The sequence below is a fragment of the Typopeltis vanoorti genome, chromosome 12 (assembly GCF_054136105.1).
Source record: "Typopeltis vanoorti isolate ZY-2024b chromosome 12, IOZ_Tvanoo_1.0, whole genome shotgun sequence".
NCBI lineage: Eukaryota > Metazoa > Arthropoda > Arachnida > Uropygi > Thelyphonidae > Typopeltis > Typopeltis vanoorti.
Genome location: NC_143560.1, coordinates 26,732,156 through 26,752,756, shown reverse-complemented (window position 1 = coordinate 26,752,756; position 20,601 = coordinate 26,732,156). Strand labels below are relative to the sequence as shown.

At 35.3% G+C, this 20,601-nt stretch overlaps 1 protein-coding gene across 1 annotated transcript in view; it reads right to left on the bottom strand.

Annotated features, from left to right (window-relative positions):
* xmas (RRM_XMAS2 and SAC3_GANP domain-containing protein xmas) overlaps positions 1 to 20,601 on the bottom strand; it is a 523,534-nt gene that overhangs the window by 358,551 nt on the left and 144,382 nt on the right. The window contains exon 7 of the mRNA XM_090401436.1: positions 16,472 to 16,614. Coding sequence (XP_090257562.1) covers positions 16,472 to 16,614 — 143 coding nt within the window. The remainder of the gene's footprint in view (positions 1 to 16,471; positions 16,615 to 20,601) is intronic.

Below are 20,601 nucleotides of genomic sequence, written 5' to 3'. Positions count from 1 at the left end.
GAAGAACTCCTCATCTATATGGCCTCCTGAAAACCCATAAAGAAGGCTATCCAGTGCGACCTATCATGAATTGCATTGATTCTTCTACCTATCGAATTGCAAAAGTCTTGTCATGATCCTTAAGTGCTCTCACTGGACATTGCAGATCCTACATAAAAAATTCAACGGATTTTCTTGAAAAAAATCAAGGATATAAAAATCAAAGAGGTTTGAGTTGTTAGTCAGTTTCGACATTGTTTCTCTGTTTACCAATATTCCATTAGCTGACACAATCAATTTATTATATGAAGATTACCCACCAGATATCGCAAAGATTTTCAAATTTGTTATCCATTCAGGTTATTTCAGCTGGAAAAACAAGATCTACAAACAAGTTGACGGTACTGCCATGGGGAGACAGAGGTCTCCCCATGGCAGTACACCTTTGGCAAACTACTTTTTAAAACAATTCGAAGACACCATGTTTTCATCCATTCGTCCTCAACCATCTCTTTGGTATCATTATGTTGATGGTGTTTTTGCTATTTGGTCACATACTGAAGATGAGCTTTCCACATTTCTACAACAGATAAATAGCCTTCACCGACGTATTCAATTCACCATGGAAAAAGAAAATTCTGGTATTTTACCATTCTTGGATATCCTCCTTACTAGAACTTCTTTTGGTACCTTATCTACAAGCGTCTTTCGAAAGCCCATATTTACTGGCAGATACATTCATAAAAAGTCTGCTCACCACATCTCAAAAAATAGAGCACATAAAGTTTGCTGTTCTCGAGTAATCTTACAACAAGAACTTTCCATCATTAAAAAGTTAATGGAATCGAATAATTAAAACCTCAATCAAATCCAACAGATAATTGAATCTTATGTTCCAATACCTAAAGTTTCTTCAACAGTCTGCAGAGTTCCAATCCCTTACATTCCAGGAATCTCAGAACCTATAGGTAGAATTTTGAAAAAGTATTAATTGATTCCCACGTATCTTCCTATCAACAAAATTTCCTCTTTATTGCCTTGAGATCTTGGTATTTGGTAAACACTTGGCTGGTGTTTACCAAATACCATGTAAATGCAATGTTTCTTATTTTGGAAAAACTGGCCGTTCTGTGGAAAAAAGAATTAAAGAACATCAATATTATATTGAATACAACAAACCTCAGAAGTCTGGTCTAGCACAACACAATATTAACACTACTCATAATATCCAGTAGGATAAAGCTATTCTCCTCCATAGATGCAGGTTCAAATATGAACGCCTTTTTAAAGAAAGTTGTGAAGCTATTTTACACCGACCGAATTTAAATCGAAATGATTGTCTCTCTCTCTCTCTCTCAAAGATCTGGGAGACTTTTATTTTATGTAATCAATAAAAAAAAAAAAATTATCTTAAAGATTAATTATTATTTTCTATCATTTCCTAGCACGTGGTAACAATTGTATTTTCATACGTGATCCACCGAATGTTTGTTACTTGTATTCCATTCCTATAACTGTTTGTGTGACACTGAAGATGTACTATTAGTTTTAGTATGAAATATCTGTACCTTTATTAATTAAAAGTTATTACTGTGGTTTTACATGTTCTTTTAATAATTATACTATGCCACATGTACCTCTAAAAATTAAAAATGAATATGAAAGAATAGCTCTACTGAATGCACACAGTGTGAGGGTGAGAAGTGCAGAAGAGGTTGTTCAACTAATGAGTGCCCATTCTGCTGAAAGCTGTCAACTTGGTGTATCCAACATTGGGTTCACTGCTGCCTCTTCACTGGACTCAGGTGTATGAAGAGGAAGTATTAGAGCAGCTGCACAAACTGCATAAGAATTCAGCAACACGGACTTATGGGATATCAGCATGAATGCTAAAAGAGTGTTCAGCTGAGCTGGCTATTCCTTTAACCAGGCTATATAATTTTAGTCTGAGAACAGGGAAGATTCCACAGGAATGGTAAGAATGTATGGTAATCCCATTGCACAAAGGCAGTGCAAAGGCAGATATATACAACTATCAACCAATCAGTATCTCAGGAGTGGTGGCAAAGATTTTGGAAAAATTCGTTAGAGATACATTCATAAATGGGTTGACAGCAAATCTCTACTTTGCAAATGAACAGCATGGGTTAATTAAGGGAAGGTCATGTTTTAGCAACATGTTCACATTCTATAATTCTTTTACCACTGAGCTAGACAAGGGGAATGGATACACCAAGATATTTTTGAATTTTGCTATGGCATTTGACAGAATACAACACGAAAGACTGTTGCATAAATTGGAGAATATGGGTTTGAATTATAAAATATTAGTGTGGATAAGAGGATGGCTGACTGACGGATATTAAGGATCAGTCCTTGGTCCACTGTTAATCAATCTGTACGTTAATGACATTGGGAAGAATTTGAAGAGCAACATACAGCTATTTGCTGATGATGCAAAGATAGGTAGGGTAATTGAAAATTCTGCTGATATGCAGTACTTGCAAAATGATTTTAATAGGCTGGAATTGTGGGTATGGGAAAATGGATGTCAGTTCAATGTGAGTAAATGTAAAGTCATAAACTTTGGCATGGTTAGATATCCAATGTCATATTATATTGGTGGAATTATGCTAGAAGAAACTGATCAGGCTAAGGATCTTGGAGTGTTAGTATATGACAAGTTGACATTCAGGGACCATGTAGCAAAGATTGCAAATACAACTCAAATGATAACTGCAATGCTGAAACAAATTTTCACATGTAAAGATAAGGAAGTCATTTTGTCTCTTTTCAAGGCCTTGATAAGATCTCAATTGGACTATTTTGCACAAGTCTGGTCTCCTGGTTTCCATTTTGATTCTGACACAGTGGAGAGAGTGCAAAGCAGAGTAGTGTTAAAAATGATATCTGGATTGTGGAATAGTAATTATGAAGATAGATTGAGAATTTGTATCAATTTTATCAATTTATGTTGAGTGGGGAAAGGACAAGAGGGCATCCTTGGAAGCTCAGAATGAATGCCACTAAGAAGGGAGTGACATTTTAGATTTTTCTCTGATAGAGTTGTGTGTGATTGGAATGAACTGCCATTGAATGTTGTTTGTGCAAGCAGCATGAATGAATTCAAGAACAAGTATGATAACTAGTGCGTGTAGTATGTGACCTCTCTCGATGAGTACCTGACTCTCTGTAGGTCTCCTTCAATACAATTACTACTACTACTAATAATAATATTAATAATATCATCAATCTGGTGATGGATTTTTTTCTAACCTCAATATTGATATGTACTCCTGTTTGCTTTCCTCTTGAATATTTTCTACTACTGTTCTGTCACTGCTTGTATCATTTAACAGTCTTTCAAAGTAATTACTCCAGACATCTAGGATATCCTTATTTTTAATTTTCATGTCACCTTTATTATCTTTGATTCATTTTACAGTACTCCTTTTCACGATATTTATTTTCTATATTGCTTACCCAAGTTGTCTTGTGATTTTTGTTTAGCTACTTTTACACATATACAGGGTGTTCGGGATAAATTTGACAGTTTCGTAAGGAAAAAGAAAATCTTCTTTGTATCTATTAAATTTAATGAATTGACAAAAAAACATCACAGGCAGAGTTAATTACAATACTATCAACAAGATTTACTCAAAATAACCACCATTAGCATCGATCACAGCTTCAATTCTGCTTCGGAACCTCGAACAAGCTGATGCTACAGTCTCCCTGGGAAGGGCCGCAAAAACTGTTTTAATTTTATCCATTAACTGGGCTTTTGTATTACTGGAAGTGCGATTGGTGTCTTTTTCAACTGCGCCCCATACAAAATAATCCATGGGGTTAAGGTCTGGGGAGTTTGGAGGCCAAACATTTGGACTGGTGAAGTCGTAGAAATTTTCAGACAACCATTTTTGACTTTTCCCAGAGGTGTGGCAAGGGGCCGAATCCTGCTGCCATACATACGGCCTACCATTGGCTACCCTTGTTATCCAGGGCTTGACTACAGTTAGCAACTCCACGAACAAAGCCCGAATTCCAATGCCAGGGTTCTTCAACACCTGTTCCTGCAGATTTGCGAGGAATTCTGCTGTACGAACGCAATCAGATCGTCTGCTAGGGATCTTTCTTCTTGCTACATCCTCGTAGTCACCATTGCAAGTCTCTAGTTCATGCCTGATTGTTTTTACTGTATTCAGGGAGCATTGGGCAGCAGTCGTAATATCCTTATTTTGATGGCGGGCACGAATCATCATGATACAAGTTATTCTCTTCCATGATTCAGGTGGGTTCCAGCTATCCATCCTTTCTGACATCTTGTATATGAATGAAGAAGGGTCCAAACTTTTAAATGAAGAGAAGTGTGTGTTAATACATGTAACTTACGGAAAAATATAATTAATTATAAATATGTCAAATTTATCCCGAACACCCTGTATATCTTAGCTCTCTTACATTTTTCAACCTATTCTTTTAGGGAATTTGCCAACTTATTTCCTACAAACTTTAGGTATGCTTTTTTTTTTTTTTTTTTTTTCAGGACTGCTTCTTTAACATCCTCTGTTCCACCATGGTGTTCTTACTTTATTATCCTCGCAGACAGCTTCACCACATACTTCCTCGGCTGAATAAATCAATATTTTCTTCAGAGTTTGCATTGAGACTCAAAAGTTTGGCTCTTGTTTTCAAACTGTTTCATTTTTCTTCAATAATGTTTGTATAGGTGAGTTCAACTCTTTTTAAAACTTTCTAACATACTGTTCTTTTCAATGTGGTATTCTTTTTATCTTACTTAGCACTAAGTGATGGTCACTTGCAATTTCAAATCCTCTGTACATTCTTGTATCTTGTACTAACATGAAGATATCACTATCAACAATAACATAGTCAATGACCGTTTCTTATTTCTCGCATCTTCTCTCCACACGAACTTGAGCATACCTTTAAATTGGAACATGGTATTAGTAATGACTAGTCCGTATCCTAAGTAGAAATCCAGCAGATACTGACAGTTATTAGTAGCTTTGCCTTTTCTCCAAATTTTCCAAAAATATTCCCATATGCCTGGTGGGAATCATTTCCTACTCTGCTGCTTAGATCTCCAACAATTACCACTTTTCCATTTTCTTTATGTTAGGTGCCTGCTCTAATGACTTGAAAATTTCTTCCACTTCTTCCTTAGGAAAATCTTCCATGGGACCATAGGTGACAATCAGATGGCGTTGCACACCCATTTAGGTTGGGTGTGCTGACATGTCGCTTATGCAATCTGCGCTACAAAATTCACGTCAACTTGATTATATAATTGCATTTTTATCGATGTATGAAAGTTTTAAGAGTGCATAGCACATCAGAGCTCATCTTAATTGGTCCAATGCAATTAATTCTAGGATAAGCCGCCGTAGCGCAATTGGAAGAACAACAGAACATTGCACCCTTCGATTGTCGTCATGGCAAGGGGAATCCTTATATGGGCTTCTTCAGTTGAAGGTGAGTTAGCCAATCTAATATGGTGATAGCAGGGTTTTTTCTCCCAGAAACTCAGGGTTTTCATCCCGTGTACAGACAAAAAATATTATTGTTGGTGGTGATGATAGGCGATAGATGGCATTGATGGTAATAGTGTCGTAGTTGGAAAATTAAGTAGTAGTGGAGAGGATGAAATGTATTTAGCGAAGTAGAATAGTGTGCCCTCCCACGATGAGTCCCTGGAAGTGTCACATAGTAATAATAATAATAATAAAATAATAACAACTTTAAATACTTTAATTCATTAATTAATATAATTTTAAATATGGAAAGCATAAAGGTCAAATGAACAATAGCTATGCTTTTTTTATGGAAGTTTTTTCACTTGGCTATGCTACTAATTATATATATATATATATATATATATATAGGGTTTTATCCTTTATCCAAGTGTAAGCAAAAAGTTTGCACTGAAGTACTTTGAGGACTGGGCAATTCGTGGTAAAGGTGGTATAATTTCTCATCAAACTTTGTTTGCTTACACTTGGATAAAGGATAAAACCCAATATATAATTAGTAGCATAGCCAAGTGAAAAAAACTTTCATAAACTTATCTCTAATCCAGAGAATTTTAATAATAGTGTGACACCCTTTGGCAACTCACATATGTAAATATGACTTTTCCATTACTTCCACCTTAGTATCACTGGGGTGAAAGAAAAGGTAACAGTCCTTTTTGGGACTTCCAGGGTAACAAATGGCAATGCTGTAGCCAATGAAGTTTTAACTAAGGCTCGGCTATTGCCGTTACCCAGCCATGACTAGAGCTTTTTAGCTCAACAACACTCCATCCACACAGATTTTCTTCATTCAGATGACGGGATAAAGAGTCAAGGACTCAGTCCATCGCCCAGTTCTTTTAAGAACTTAGTATCACTGGAATAGGTTAAATGAATCAATCGACCATGAGATGCGGTGATTGATTCATTCAATCCAATACCCTTGGATGGTAATGGATGGCAATGCTGTAGCTAATGAAGTTCTAACTGAGGCTCGGCTATTGCTGTTACCCTCCTGCCACGATCAGAGCTTTAACTGCTCAATAACACCTTTTCCATACCTTAGTATCACTACCTCTGGGTCTAGCTCCCACTGATGAGACCTCAATAAAGGTTGAAACCGGTCTGGGTAGTGGCCCTTCCCTTAATGCATAGCATTATACATGTCCACAAGGAGATGTGCTTTGCATTATGGGAGATACTAAGGCAAGTGATGGGAACTTATACCACCTTTATCACAAGTTGCCCCAGTCCTGAAAGTACTTCAGGTGCAAACTTTGTTTGCTTACACTTGGAAAAAGGATAAAACCCAATATATAATTAATAGCTATGCTTGACACGTCATTTATGTGAGAAGCACAAAGGGTTTAGCTTAGTGGTGAGATTAGATTATCATTGGCAAATACTAGAGTGAGAGAGATAATTTGAATTTTGATATGATTTTTAAATACAGCCATATCATACACACAGAAATCAGAAAAAAATAATCCTCTGGGAAATTATTATTTTTCTGGATTTAACCAAAGAAAGACTGAAATAACTCGTTTTACTTATACACAAGTTCCAACCTCCTTTCACTATAATCACACAATCCACAAAAGTTCTGGCAGAAAATTGGACAATGTCAACACTGTTTCCTCATGGTAAACATGGGCAAAAAAGTATAAATTATTTACAGAAAATCATAAATATACGACGTGTGGCTATTAAAAAAACAACTGGTTGCAAAAATGTGGGTTTATTAATACAATTTACAACTTAATTGATATCCCCTTCAATATACTCCCCTCTTCTAGCTATACACTGTTGCATATGAATTTTCTATTGTTGGAAGCAGTGCTGCAAGTCATCAAGTGTTACCTGCTTCAGTAGAGCAGCCGTTTTCTCCTTTACCTCATCCACTAAGTGAAAATGGGTGCCTTCAATGCGGATTTCAACTTTGGAAAAAGGTAAAAGTTGACTGGAGATAAGTCTGGCGAGTAAGGTGGATAGTCCAACACTGGGATGTTCTTATCAGCCAGATACTGCTTTACAGACAATGCACTGTGAGCTGGAACATTGTCCTGATGGAGAATCCAAGCGTTGTCCTTCCACAGATCAGGTATCTTCTTCCTCACTTGTTCTCTCAGCTTGGCCAGAACCTCAAGGTAATGATGTTGATTAACGGTCTTCGCATTGAAGGGCACCTATTTTCAGTCAATGAATGAGGTAAAGGAGAAAAAGGCAGTGCTGCTAAAGCAGATAACACATGATGACTTGCAGCACTGCTTCCAACAATGGAAAATTCGTATGCAATTGTGAACACCTTGTCCAAAAACAAACCGAACTTTTGATAGAAAATAAAACACAGGTCAATTATAATTATTCAAATCATTTATTTCAATCAATATACTCTCCCTCAGCTTCGATACAGAATTTGGAACAGTCATTTAATTCGTTAAATGAGTGGTTTTTTATATCGGTTTTTGGGATACTGTTGAGGGTCGTGGTTACTGCCGCTTGAACGTTTTCAATGTATCGTATCGCTTTCCTTTCATTGGCAAATGAAGTCGGGGGAAGAGAAAGAAGTCACAGGGTGCTAAATCAGGTAAAAACGGCAAGTGATCCAACACACAAACTTGGTTTTTTGCTCAAAAACTGTCTCACAATGTTCGAACGATGAGATGGCTTCCACTTATCGTACAAAAGTGACCAGCTGCCTGCATCATGATATTCATGCCATATGCGACGAATTCTCACTATCAATCGCTTCAAAACTTCCAGATAAAACTCACCATTGACCGCTTGTCTGGGTGGAACGAATTCTTTGTGGATAATGTCCCTGGAATCGTAGAAACAAATCAGCACTGTCTTTACTTTTGACTTCTCCAAGCGACTTTTTTTCGGATGCCCCTCTTCTGGTGGTCTCCACTCAGCACTCTTGTTTTGGGCTCATACTCAAAACACCACGTTTCATCACCAGTAACAATCGTTTCAAGGAAGTTCGAGTCGTTACGAGTGGTTTTAATGAGGTCCTTGCAGTGATCAATTCTATACATTTTTTTTTATCATCGGTCAACTTCTGGGGAACAAATCGCGAATTCAATTTACGAAGGCCCAAACTCTTAGTCAAAATGTTGTGCACAGTTGATTTTGGAATCCTCAATTCATCTTCAATCAATCTCACGGACAATTTTGGGTTTTCTTTGATGAAATTACGCACTTTTTGGATGTTAACTTCACTCAGTCCAGTTTTTGGATGGCCCAGCTTTTCGTCGTCCTCAAGCATCTCATGACCACTTTGAAATTGCTTAAACCACTCGTAAATTTGAGTATGGGATAAGCATTCATCACCATATGCTTTTTGAAGCATTTCATGCATTTCGGTAAAACTTTTACGAAGTTTAACACAAAAGTCAATCGCAACTCTCTGTTTGAAACTCATTTTCCAATGTTCGTCAAACACACTGTCACTCTTGGCACTATAACTCAGCTTCTAATGAAACAAATCATAAACAGTTGACACAACACTAATGAAGGTTGCCATTTTCGATCAACAAAAAGATACAACAGGTGGCGCCACTGGTTTCTTCTATTTTCGAAAAGTTCTGTTTCTTTTTGGACAGAGGGTGTATAGATAGAGGAGGGGAGTATGTTGAAGAGGATAACAATTAAGTTGTACAATTCTAATAATAAAGCACATTTTTGCAACCAGTTTCATTATTTAATAGCCACACCTCGTATAATAAAAAGTTGTCTATATTGGTGTCATAAACACGTAAGTCACACATCATGCATGCAAAACAGATGAAACTCAGAAAACAAAAACAGCAAACTCATGACAGATGACAACGTTCAACTGGACTGTTTCAATCAATGACCAATCGCAGCACTAACAACTTCTGGGTGTTATTGTCTCAGTGCACATACTGCCTCACCTTGTAGGCCATTTAAAACCACTGGAACACTAAGAATTTGCACCAACTGCACATCTGCTGAAAGGGCTCAAAGATGTCTGTATTTGTGATCTCATATCCAAGCTATTAACACGAATGTGATACAATGTTTATGCACAGAAATGTCTTCTCTTTGGGAGCATTAGTATACTGTGTTTATTTTTAGCATTAATCATGCAAAGCCAACAAACAATTAGAGGAGTCTTTAACAGGAATAAATACAAAAATATAACATCGAATTGCTATTTCTGTGGGTGTGCACCGCAAAACTAACACATCCTAAACATACCCTCTGGAGATAATACTACATGAAAAGGTTACATTATTACTAACATCCTATTGACAAGTTTCCTCCAAATTAATCTGTTATATGCAGCTTTCAGAAGTCAACTGTAGACTCAAATACACAAACATCATTGAAGAAAGAAAGAAAGAGTTTGAAAACCAGAACCAAACATTGGAGATTCACTGGCAAACCCTGAAGAAAACATTGATTGATTCAGCGAGAGATGCATGTGGCGAGGTTGTAATGATAAGAAAAATCAGAATTCCATGGTGCACTCAAGAAGTTAAGGAGTCAGTCAAGGAAAAGAAGAAAGCATACAGAAAGTTCATGACAAGTAAGTCAGGTTGTACTCTTATAGAATACAGAGAAAAATTCAAGAAAGTGAAGCACTTTGTAAAACTAACAAAACAAAAGTCATGGAAAGACTTTGGTAAGAACGTTGAAAATAAATATCACGAAAGTGGCAAAATATTCTGGAGGCTATTGAAAAAACTTAGAAATGGAGGAAAAAGTACTGTAAAAGGAATCAGAGATGATTAAAGCTGACATGAAAATTGAATATAAAGACATTCTAGATCAGGGGTCTTCAACGCATGGCTCGCGGGCCATAGGTGGCTGACAGAGCTCTTTGCCATGGCCCACAGGCCATTTTGAAAAAACAACTACTTAACATTAAAACGCGATTAAATAAAAAAATAATTTCAATGAAACCCACGGCCACTAAACTATACTGTGGTATTTAGAATTGTAAGATGCTTTCCAGATTCACAAGGAACGTTGTGCATTTGATACTTTACATAAAATCCCACAAAAATAAATATTAAATAGACCCGCTTCTTCAGCCATCTACCAGTGCCAAGTGGTAATTAAGTACTAGTACTAATGTCCCAGGTAGATGGCTGAAGCAGCAGTTCATTCGAGTGTGCCGTCTAGTGCCTTCCAGATACATCTGGAATGTTCACGATAGTTCATTATTTTCATATAAATACAAGAGGATCTCATCCACAGTCAGTCAGTCAGTTGTGAACAGTGTGATATTCGTGTATAAGCACAAGTAGGTTCGTCGTGTCAGCCATAGCTTATTGTGATTTTATATTGCCAGACTTTTTTCATTAGTGTGAGACATATTCAGTGGATAATAACAGTACACAGCCATTTTAGATCAATTTTTTGGGTTCACCTTCCATCACTATGGCGTCTATGAGTAAAAAGCGTAAATCAAGTGATTCTTGTCTGGTTTTTAATCAAAAGTGGATCAATTTGTACTTTTTTGTGCCGATCAACGATAAGCCAGTGTGTTTAATTTGTCGTGAGTCAGTGTCAGTATCTTAACAGTATCTTATAAAGTTGACTAACTGCTGAAGTTTTTGGGATATTTATGATTTTCAATTTCACTTTTAATGTTGCCATTTTTGTGTGCTTTATGTACAGTTTCCTGTCAATCATTTGTGTTTTGTTAATAATATATGATTTCCTGCCATTTTCTTTTGTTTCTTGGAAATGTAATGGGGAGGGGTGCAGTCAGTCCCTTTCTATCTAAATTCACTATAGTGAACCTTGTGCTATAACAAACTATCTACTATATAAAAGAAAGGATTTTCTCTATAATCTATGCAAATATTATATCAACGAAGTCTACTTTTAATAATTCAGTCCTATGGTGGGGGCTCTAGTTGCATTCTCTACTTCAAATATTTCTTGCTCCCTCTAGACTCATCATTTTAGATCTATACATACCAAAGTAAAATGCAACTAAGCATAACATCCCATAACACTGACAAATCAGACTGCCAGTAATCTAAACGGGAGTCCAATAAGAGGAGGGGTATTACACATAAAACAAGGAAAGGAATGAACAATATTTATTCAAAGCCCATATATTTCTACATGAAAATTACAGGTATATATATATCGCCTTTGAATAAATATGATATACTCATGTATTTTAAGAAACCTTATGCCACAAGTATCTCTAATTCAACTAGGCTACTACCATCAATGTAATGTACAAAATCAATGAAAAAGATTAAAATTTCATCTACCATTCTTAAATAAAGAGGAGTGATACAAAATTATTATTACCATATTATTATGTGACACCTCCAGGGAATCCAAAGACTCATCAAGGGAGGAGACACCGACTCCACAACTCTCCGTCTCTACCACTCAATCCACCAACTACAATGAACCACAACTATCTTCATCATCTACACCAGTATTTCCCAATGTTTTTTAGATCGTGCCCCACCTCAATACCTCAAAGATTTTGATGTCCCCCCACCTCGCCGACAATGGTGAGTGTTTTGAGTATATCAGTGATGAGGTGACGAATGCAACATCATTTTCTAATTGCCCCACGTTGAGAAACACTGATCTACACCAACATCATCTACCGCCGACCACCACCACTAGTTTTCACAGACAATCACAAACATCCATGCCCACAGCGGAATTAGAACCCGCAGCCTTTTGGCTGGAGAGCAGCCAAAAGGCTGCGGGTCGTACAGGACAGCCTTCTTTATGGATTTTAGGGAGTCCATATAGACGAGGAATTCTTCCAAAGTAGGTGCGTATTTTATCCTCGTAGTTAGGATCCAATTGATGACCTTATCAAGTAATTTATTTAGTTGTTTAATTTGTGATTAATGGGATTACATGTGATCTTTTGGTAGGTTGTGGTGTCTTCTAATAGGCTGGATACTTTTGTTTCGCAGTCAGTCTTATTCATGATTACAATAGCTTTTCCTTTATCGGCCTTAGAAATGGATATTGTATTATCTTTTCTTAAAGAAGTTAGACCTTTGATTTCAGCATTTGATAAATTGCATGGTGGTAATTTGCTTTTGAATAAGACTGACTATGAGACAAAAGTATCCAGCCTATTAGAAGACACCACGACCTACCAAGAGATCACACATAATCCTACTAATTCACAAATTAAACAACTAAATAAATTACTTGATGAGGTCATCAGTTGGGATCCTAACTACGTGGATAAAATACACACCTACTTTGGAAGAACTCCTCGTCTATATGGAGTCCCTAAAATCCATAAAGAAGGCTGTCCTGTATGACCTATCGTGAATTGCATCGTTTCTCCAAGTTATCGGATTGCAAAAGTATTATCACGTTCCTTAAGTGCTCTCATTGCTCATTCCAGATCCTATATAAAAACTCAACAGATTTTCTTGAAAAAATCAAGGATATTAAAATTACAGATTCTGGAATTGTTAGTCAGTTTTTCTGTTCACCAATATCCCTTTAACCGACACAGTCAATTCTTTATATGACGATTACCCTCCAGATATCGTAAGGATATTCGAATATGTCATCCACTCAGGTTATTTCAGTTGGAAAAACAAAATCTACAAACAAATTGAAGGTACTGCCATGGGTAGCCTCTGTTTCCACCTTTAGCAAATTACTATTTGAAACAATTCGAAGATACTACGTTCTCATCCATTCATCCTTAACCATCTCTTTGGTACCATTACGTCGATGATGTTTTTGCTGTTTGGCCACACACTGAAGATGAACTTTCCCCTTTTCTACAATGGATAAATAACCTTCACCCACGCATCCAATTCACTATGGAAAAATAAAACTCTGGTACTTTACCATTTTTGGACATCCTCCTTACTAGAATGTCTTCTGGCCTTATCTACAAGCATCTTTCGAAAACACACATTTACTGGCAGATACATTCACAAAAAGTCTGTACACCACACGTCTCAAAAATTTGGCATTCTTAAATCTCTAATTCATAGAGCACATAAAGTTTGCTCTTCCCCAATAATCTTACAACAAAAACTTTCCATCATTAAAAAGTTAATGGAATCAAATGATTACAACTCCAATCAAATCCAACAGATACTTGACTCTTATGTTCCAATACCTACAGCTTCTTCAACAGTCTGCAGAGTTCCTATTCCGTACATTCCAGGAATCTCAGAATCTATAGGTAGAATTCTGAAAAAGTATCAATTGATTCCAACATATATTCCTATCAACAAAATTTCTTCTTTAATACCTTCTACAAAGGATAAACTGTCTTCTCTATCTTTGGCTGGCGTTTACCAAATACCTTGCGAATGCGATGTCTCTTATTTTGGACAAACTGGCTGTTCTTTGAAAAAAAATAATAAAAGAACATCAATATTATATTGATTATAACAAACCTCTGAAGTCTGGTCTGGCACAGCACAGAATTGACTCTACTCATAGTGTCCAGTGGGATAAATCTGTTCTCCTCCATAGATGCAGATTCAAACATGAACGCTTATTCAAAGAAAGTTGCGAAACTATCTTACACTGACCGAATTTAAATAGAAATGACTGTCTGTCTCTCTCAAAGATCTGGGAGACTTTTATCTTATGTAAAAAATCATTTATCTTAATAGATTAAATTTGTTATTTTTCTATTATTTCCTAGCAGGCAGTAACAATTGTATTTTAATAGGTGACCCACTGAACATTTTTCTTGTATTCCATTTCTATTACTGTAACAGACACTGAAGATGTACTATTAATTTTAGTACGAAATATTTGTCCTTTTACTAATTAAAGATATTACTGTGGTTTTTACATGTTTCTTTATTAATTAAAAACTTTTAAGATATTAAAGGGGTTTTTGATACCAGGGCCACTACTTTTTAATTTGTATATCAATGCCATAAGGAAAGATTTAAGAGGAGATATTCAGTTGTTTGCTGATGATGCAAAACTGGGGAGAGCAATAGTTGATAAAGGCGATGTAGATATCCTGCAGGATGATTTAAATAAATTGGCATTGTGGGCAAAGGATAATTGTCAATTTAATGTTGCAATTTAACACTTCAGGTTTACAAGGTTGCATATGGTGTATCATATTTGATTTGGGATTTTCTTTGGCCTGCCCAGCTAGTTTCTTCTCAAACTCTAATTTTGCTTTCTTTGCCATGTGTTCAGTCTTCCTGCCTGTATTTTGTACTGCTCATGAGCTTGCTGATTATGCAATCTGATAGCACATCCCTCAAATCCTGATATTTCTAGTGCACAGCTAATCCTTGCAGTTTCTTTTGCCATCACACAGATCCAAGTTGTCTTTTAAGTGTGTTATAATCATCAGTTCTGTAATTCTACATACACACCACACATCCTTTGTAAATAAAAATTCCACATGTACAATGAGATATACAGGCACCTTTTCTGCCAGAACAAAATTAACAAGAAAAATTATATACAGATTTTAGTGATAATATACAGTACAACTTCTCATTAAGTTAAACATGGCATTTCAAAGATGAAGCCTGCTGGTCACGTGTTTTAGATTCAGTGAGAAAGAATTCTGAATACAAAAATATCTATCATTAATACAATTTTATGTGCAAACTTCTGTGCATAAATAAATACAGTTGAGCAAATTTATTGCAAATTAGCAAATTTGTGGGAACCTCAGGAATAGTTTATTATAGTGGATAATTTTCTAAACTGAATTTTCTTTTACAGTGAATGTTGGTCAGAACTTTCTAGTAAATTGTTAAAGTGTGTGAATCTGTTATATTGGAGTTTGCTATAGTGAAAGTCAACTGTATTTGGAAATATGGATGAAAACAGTATACAAGCATGATTCAGTTTACAATGCTTCAATTTATGCCTCTCATAGATTACGATTGGAATGGGTGATGAGTCATGACTCTGCTCGACATCCTAGACACAGATGATGCCAACATAGTAATAAAACTACAGCCTAAAGTTTAAATAACTAAACAAAAAACAGAATATAAAATGCGACGAGAAAACATAAATTACATTAACCACAGGCTAAAAACTGCAAGTAAACTGACAATTGGATTGTCAGTTCACTTTTTCCAATTGGAGACAATTGGAAAATGTCTAGACAACAGGATGCTGAAAAACTAAGTCTGAATGAAGTCATATAACATCAGGAAAGGAATCTCCAACATTTCAGACAGCATGGAATAAAGTGTCAAAATCATGTATGAATGCTGTCTGGTGTAAGCTTTGGTCTGACTGCATTCTGGATTTGCATGAGCACAACACTACCTTTGTATCAATAACAGAGAATGTGACAGAGATAGCAAAGGAAATAGGACTAGATGATGTAGAAGTTGATGACATAAATGAGCTCCTTGAGAGTCATGGTGAAGAGCTTTCAACAGAAGATATAGAAGAGCTAGTTGAACAACCGTTGAAAGAAGACACAGAGGAAAGTGAAGTGACTCTGAAATGCCAGTTAGGACACTAACAGCGAAATCAATACAAGAGGCTATTACTCTTATTAATAAGAGATGCGAGATCTTCTGCAGCAATAACCTCAACTGGAAGCAGAGCTCAACCATTAAGAGAGGGATTGACAGTTCTACAGCCATACTATAACTTACTATTAGAAAAGAAGAAAACAAAACAGACATCTTTTCTATCATTTTTAAAGCAGTAAATTTTTGTTCGTTTCTTAAGAATTATACAATTTTCAATATATAAATTTTATAAAATAAAACATTTTTCAAGTGTTTTGTGTTGATTACTGAAAATCTTGCAATGGAACCTAATGTATTTACACATATTCCCATTATATTCTTGTTTCAATTTAAGGTGCTTCATTTTACACCAGAAATCTCAGGAACCTAACCAAGGCTTAAACTGAGTCATACCTGTAATTTTTTCCTTGTATGTTATAATAAGCAAGCCAAAAAAAAAAAAAAAAAACTTTCATAACAAACAGATTTCTATTATACCTGTCCTCCAAACAGTTTATTTGTTTCAAATGCTGATAAATAATTCTTTTCACAACGACTATAGCGCTCTTTTTCAGGACACATATCTGGACAAGTTCCAGTGATTGCTGTTGCAGATGACAGATGTGACCTTTTCTCTTGTCCTATATCAAAAAGAGAATGTATGAAGATAGAGTTCAGTATCTTAATATTCAATAATCTACATGACACATTCTTAATGAGAAACAGGTTTAAGCACTGAACTTCTGAACTACTCTATTTGGTTTGTCATAATAAATATAGGTGGGAGAAAAGTATCCTTCCCTTCACATGTCGGGATGAAACTGCATTAAAAACTGTGCTTAGGATGTCAGGTTGGGATATTTGCTTCTTATATTAAACGAAGTTTGCATGTTGCCTTAACATTAAATATGATGAAAATTCAATAACGATGCTTCTCCCCCAAGGGCAGGGGAGGAGTTGCAGTTCAATGTGTGACTTTTATACATATATAAAATAATTGGATCTGAGGTTCACTTGTTGTGGCATCAGAAATAAGCCCCCCCCCCCCAATTAATAATAAATCCAACTAATGTTGTAATGCTAGAAAGCAAAGCTATAATGTTCTGATACTATTTTGACCATAATTTTTTATGCTGGACTTATAGTTTATCTTTCTGCGTTCAAAATGGTTAAAGTTTTCTCTTGTATGTTTAAATTTAGAAAACTGAAATACATAAAAATATCACAAAGCACGATATTCAGCCAGCCCAAAAGAGGATCAAAGTCACATGGATATATATAACTTCAAAAGATGAATATAACAGTAATGAAATTAACCCATCAAGAGTTTCCAGTTTTTCTGGCTTCTTTGCAAAACCCAATAATTTATTTTTTTACACGTAAACAGTTAGTAACAAATTATTTGATGTGTTGCAGGACTACCATTAACATATTTGGAGCATGCAATTGGTTTCTAATGCAAGAAGTATTATTATACACAGCTTGGAAAGGAGTCAACAGACACCATAGTGGGAGGAACAAACAGCCATGGCACCTTTTTTAATAGTGTAGGACCTCATTTCGCTGTGATGACTGCAGCAATCCTATGGGGGCATACTTTCCACAAGCATACAATAGCGATCAATGGGAATTTTGGTCTTTCTTCTTCCTGTAAGCATGTAATGAGGTCCTGGAGTGGATGTTCCCTGACCTCACCTGATGCTCAGGTTCGTCACACAGATGTTCAATGGGGTTGAGATCAGGGCTCTGTGGAGGCCAGTCAAGTGTGATGACATTCATGCACTGCATTGTCCAGAATGTTCAGATATTGCAGTCCTACCATGGAAACTTCATTTCACCTGGATACAGTTGCACTGTATCCAGGTGATGCTCCCAAGCACTGACTTGGAAGCATCATATTCCTCCAATTTATACCAGCTATGAACACATGATTCATTACATGGCATGATGCTTCATCTTACATGTAGAAGTAACTGCTTTGATAGCATGTAAAATTAATTCTGCTTTTCCAGTATTGTGGATTTACAGCCAATAAAAATTGCAACTAACATTGTCCAGCATCGCTTTATATATATATATATATATATATATATTTAACCCACACAAGAAGTACATGAACCTATAGCACATCAGTGCCATTTGCGAGGTGTATATGAGGGCTGAAATAGAAGAAAACATTGTTCCTAAAGAGCTGCAAGTTAAATTTGTTGGGAAACATATCACTTGCAAAGAAGTCATGAAATTAAGAAGGACATAAAATATTATTATTCATAATTATTCAAGAGAGAAGTAGAATTTCATTATATAAACCAAACACAAGGAAACAAACATTTTGAACTGTGTAACTTTTAATGGAAAGAACAGATGTTACATTTTTTTTCAACTCTGCTTAAAAAGGAGTATCCATTTATAAAAGCATTTTAACCAAATGTTTTATATACATTCTAATTTTAATTTAGATAAACGAGTATCCTAAAGCACTGGAATTATAACAAATGTATATAATAAGATGAACAAACTTAAATTCCATGGATGCCCAGTGTTCTCTCCCCACCTTCCATATAACGAAAAATTTCATCACACGATATCCTATAACACCCATTCAGAAGTTTATAGACCTATATCATATCACCCCACTTTTTCCTGTTATGAGAGTCTGTAGTTCTACATACAGTGGACCCCTTGAATAACATGGATTTGAACTGCACGGGTCCACTTATACCTGGATTTTTTTAATAAATATATTGGAAAATTTTTTGGAGATTTGCAATAGTTTGAAAAAACTTGCAAATGAATTGTGTAGCTTAGAAATATCAAAAAAATTAAGAAAAAGTTTGGTATGTCATGAATGCATAAAATACATGTAAATACTAGTCTATTTTATCATTTACTACCATAAAATATACACAAATCTATTATAAAAAGTTAAAATTTATCAAAATTTAAACACTTACAGACTGTTAAATTGTGAATGAAGAATTTTATGATTATTAATACTTCATTCATGATTTAACATAAATTGCATATCCTGAGCTAATTTTACTCCTAAGTAAATTCTAAATTAAATACTTAGTTATTTTTTTTATTGAAATAATAATTGTAATTTTTTTAATTATTTATTCTGTATAAATTCATTATATAATTTGTAAATGTATCCTAAGTGGACTGTAATATGTGCATTTTATTTATTGTAAATGAAAGTGAAAATAAATTTAAGAAATTCTGCTAATGAGATTTGATTGGTCACTGTCAAGGAAACGGAGTTAATTTTAGATAGTGCATGGTGGAGTGTGAGCTACGGTATTCGAAGGGAGAAGTTGATATGAGCTGGACTGGCTAAAACCGGATTTTGGTGGGAAGAATGAAGGTATGTTATTGGAAAATGAGAGTAAACAGGGGAGAAGCATTCAGGACAGCAAGGAGTAAAGTAACGGGTGGCAGCAAAGGGATTTGGATATGCTGTAAACAGATTAGGAAGGAACCGGGAAATTAATAGGCAATTAGGAATATTTATACGGAATTCTAAAATTACAACGAATTCCAATTGTTTTGAGGTAGAATAGTGCAAAGCTGAATTTAATGCATAGAAGAAAATAAGGAATAAGTAGATTACCTGAAACGAGTGTGTCAAGACTTGTGAAGCTCTATGTTTAATATTTCAGTTATATAGTGAAGATTCCTTTTGAATAGTGTTACTTCAAAGTGATAGTTAACTTCAGTTTTAAGTGTGCCTATAAGTGAATCCAATGTGCAAAGGATGTAACCCGGTAAGAGCAGTCTATTTATTTATATTTCAGCGTGAAGAAATAAGAGTTAGCTCCACCTGATATATCTTAACATTAACTGTGAAGTTCTACTAAAATTAGCTGAATATGGAGCTTTAAAGTGTTTCTCCTTTGAAGTGATAACTGCCTCATAATTGAATTAAGTGTTTGTTGACTAAGAGAGAATTAGAGAATTCTACTTTAAGAATATTTACTGTAAGATTTTGTAACATTGAACTGTGTGAACCATTTTAATTATTCGGAAGAATGTAGAATTGACAGCTGGATGTCTGATGCCTAATGTTTTATGTTTGTTATGAATATTTGAACTAAATTGATTTGCATTATCTTGTTTTCAAAGTTATACTTAATGTACATGTTATATAACCCTGCATTAAATGTTTTGTTTTATTGATTTCAATTTGGTGTTTGCCTGATTCTCTTTCACTGCACTGCTCATAAAAATTTATCATACCTTGCAGAATCCTTAATGACAACATTTATCTTGCTGTGTAGAAAAGTGAGATTGCAAACGTCAGTTGATGATTGAGTCCTCTATATTATATAGACTAATCTGAATATAGGGTGGCACAGGATAATATAAATTTCTTTATATTCGGATCAGTATCAATCAACATCTAACAAACAAAGTGGCGGACTCAAAGCCAGGATGTATGATCCGATACAGACCATACATGGCATCATTTGCAGTTAAGAGAAATGTAAACAAATGTAAAGATGCAGTATTAAATCATAACTGCATAAAAGTAACTGTTATTAATTAATTATTATATATTATTATAACTTATTTATTTATTAGCACAAAAATAAAAATTGTATAATGACTCATTCATTAGTGTATAG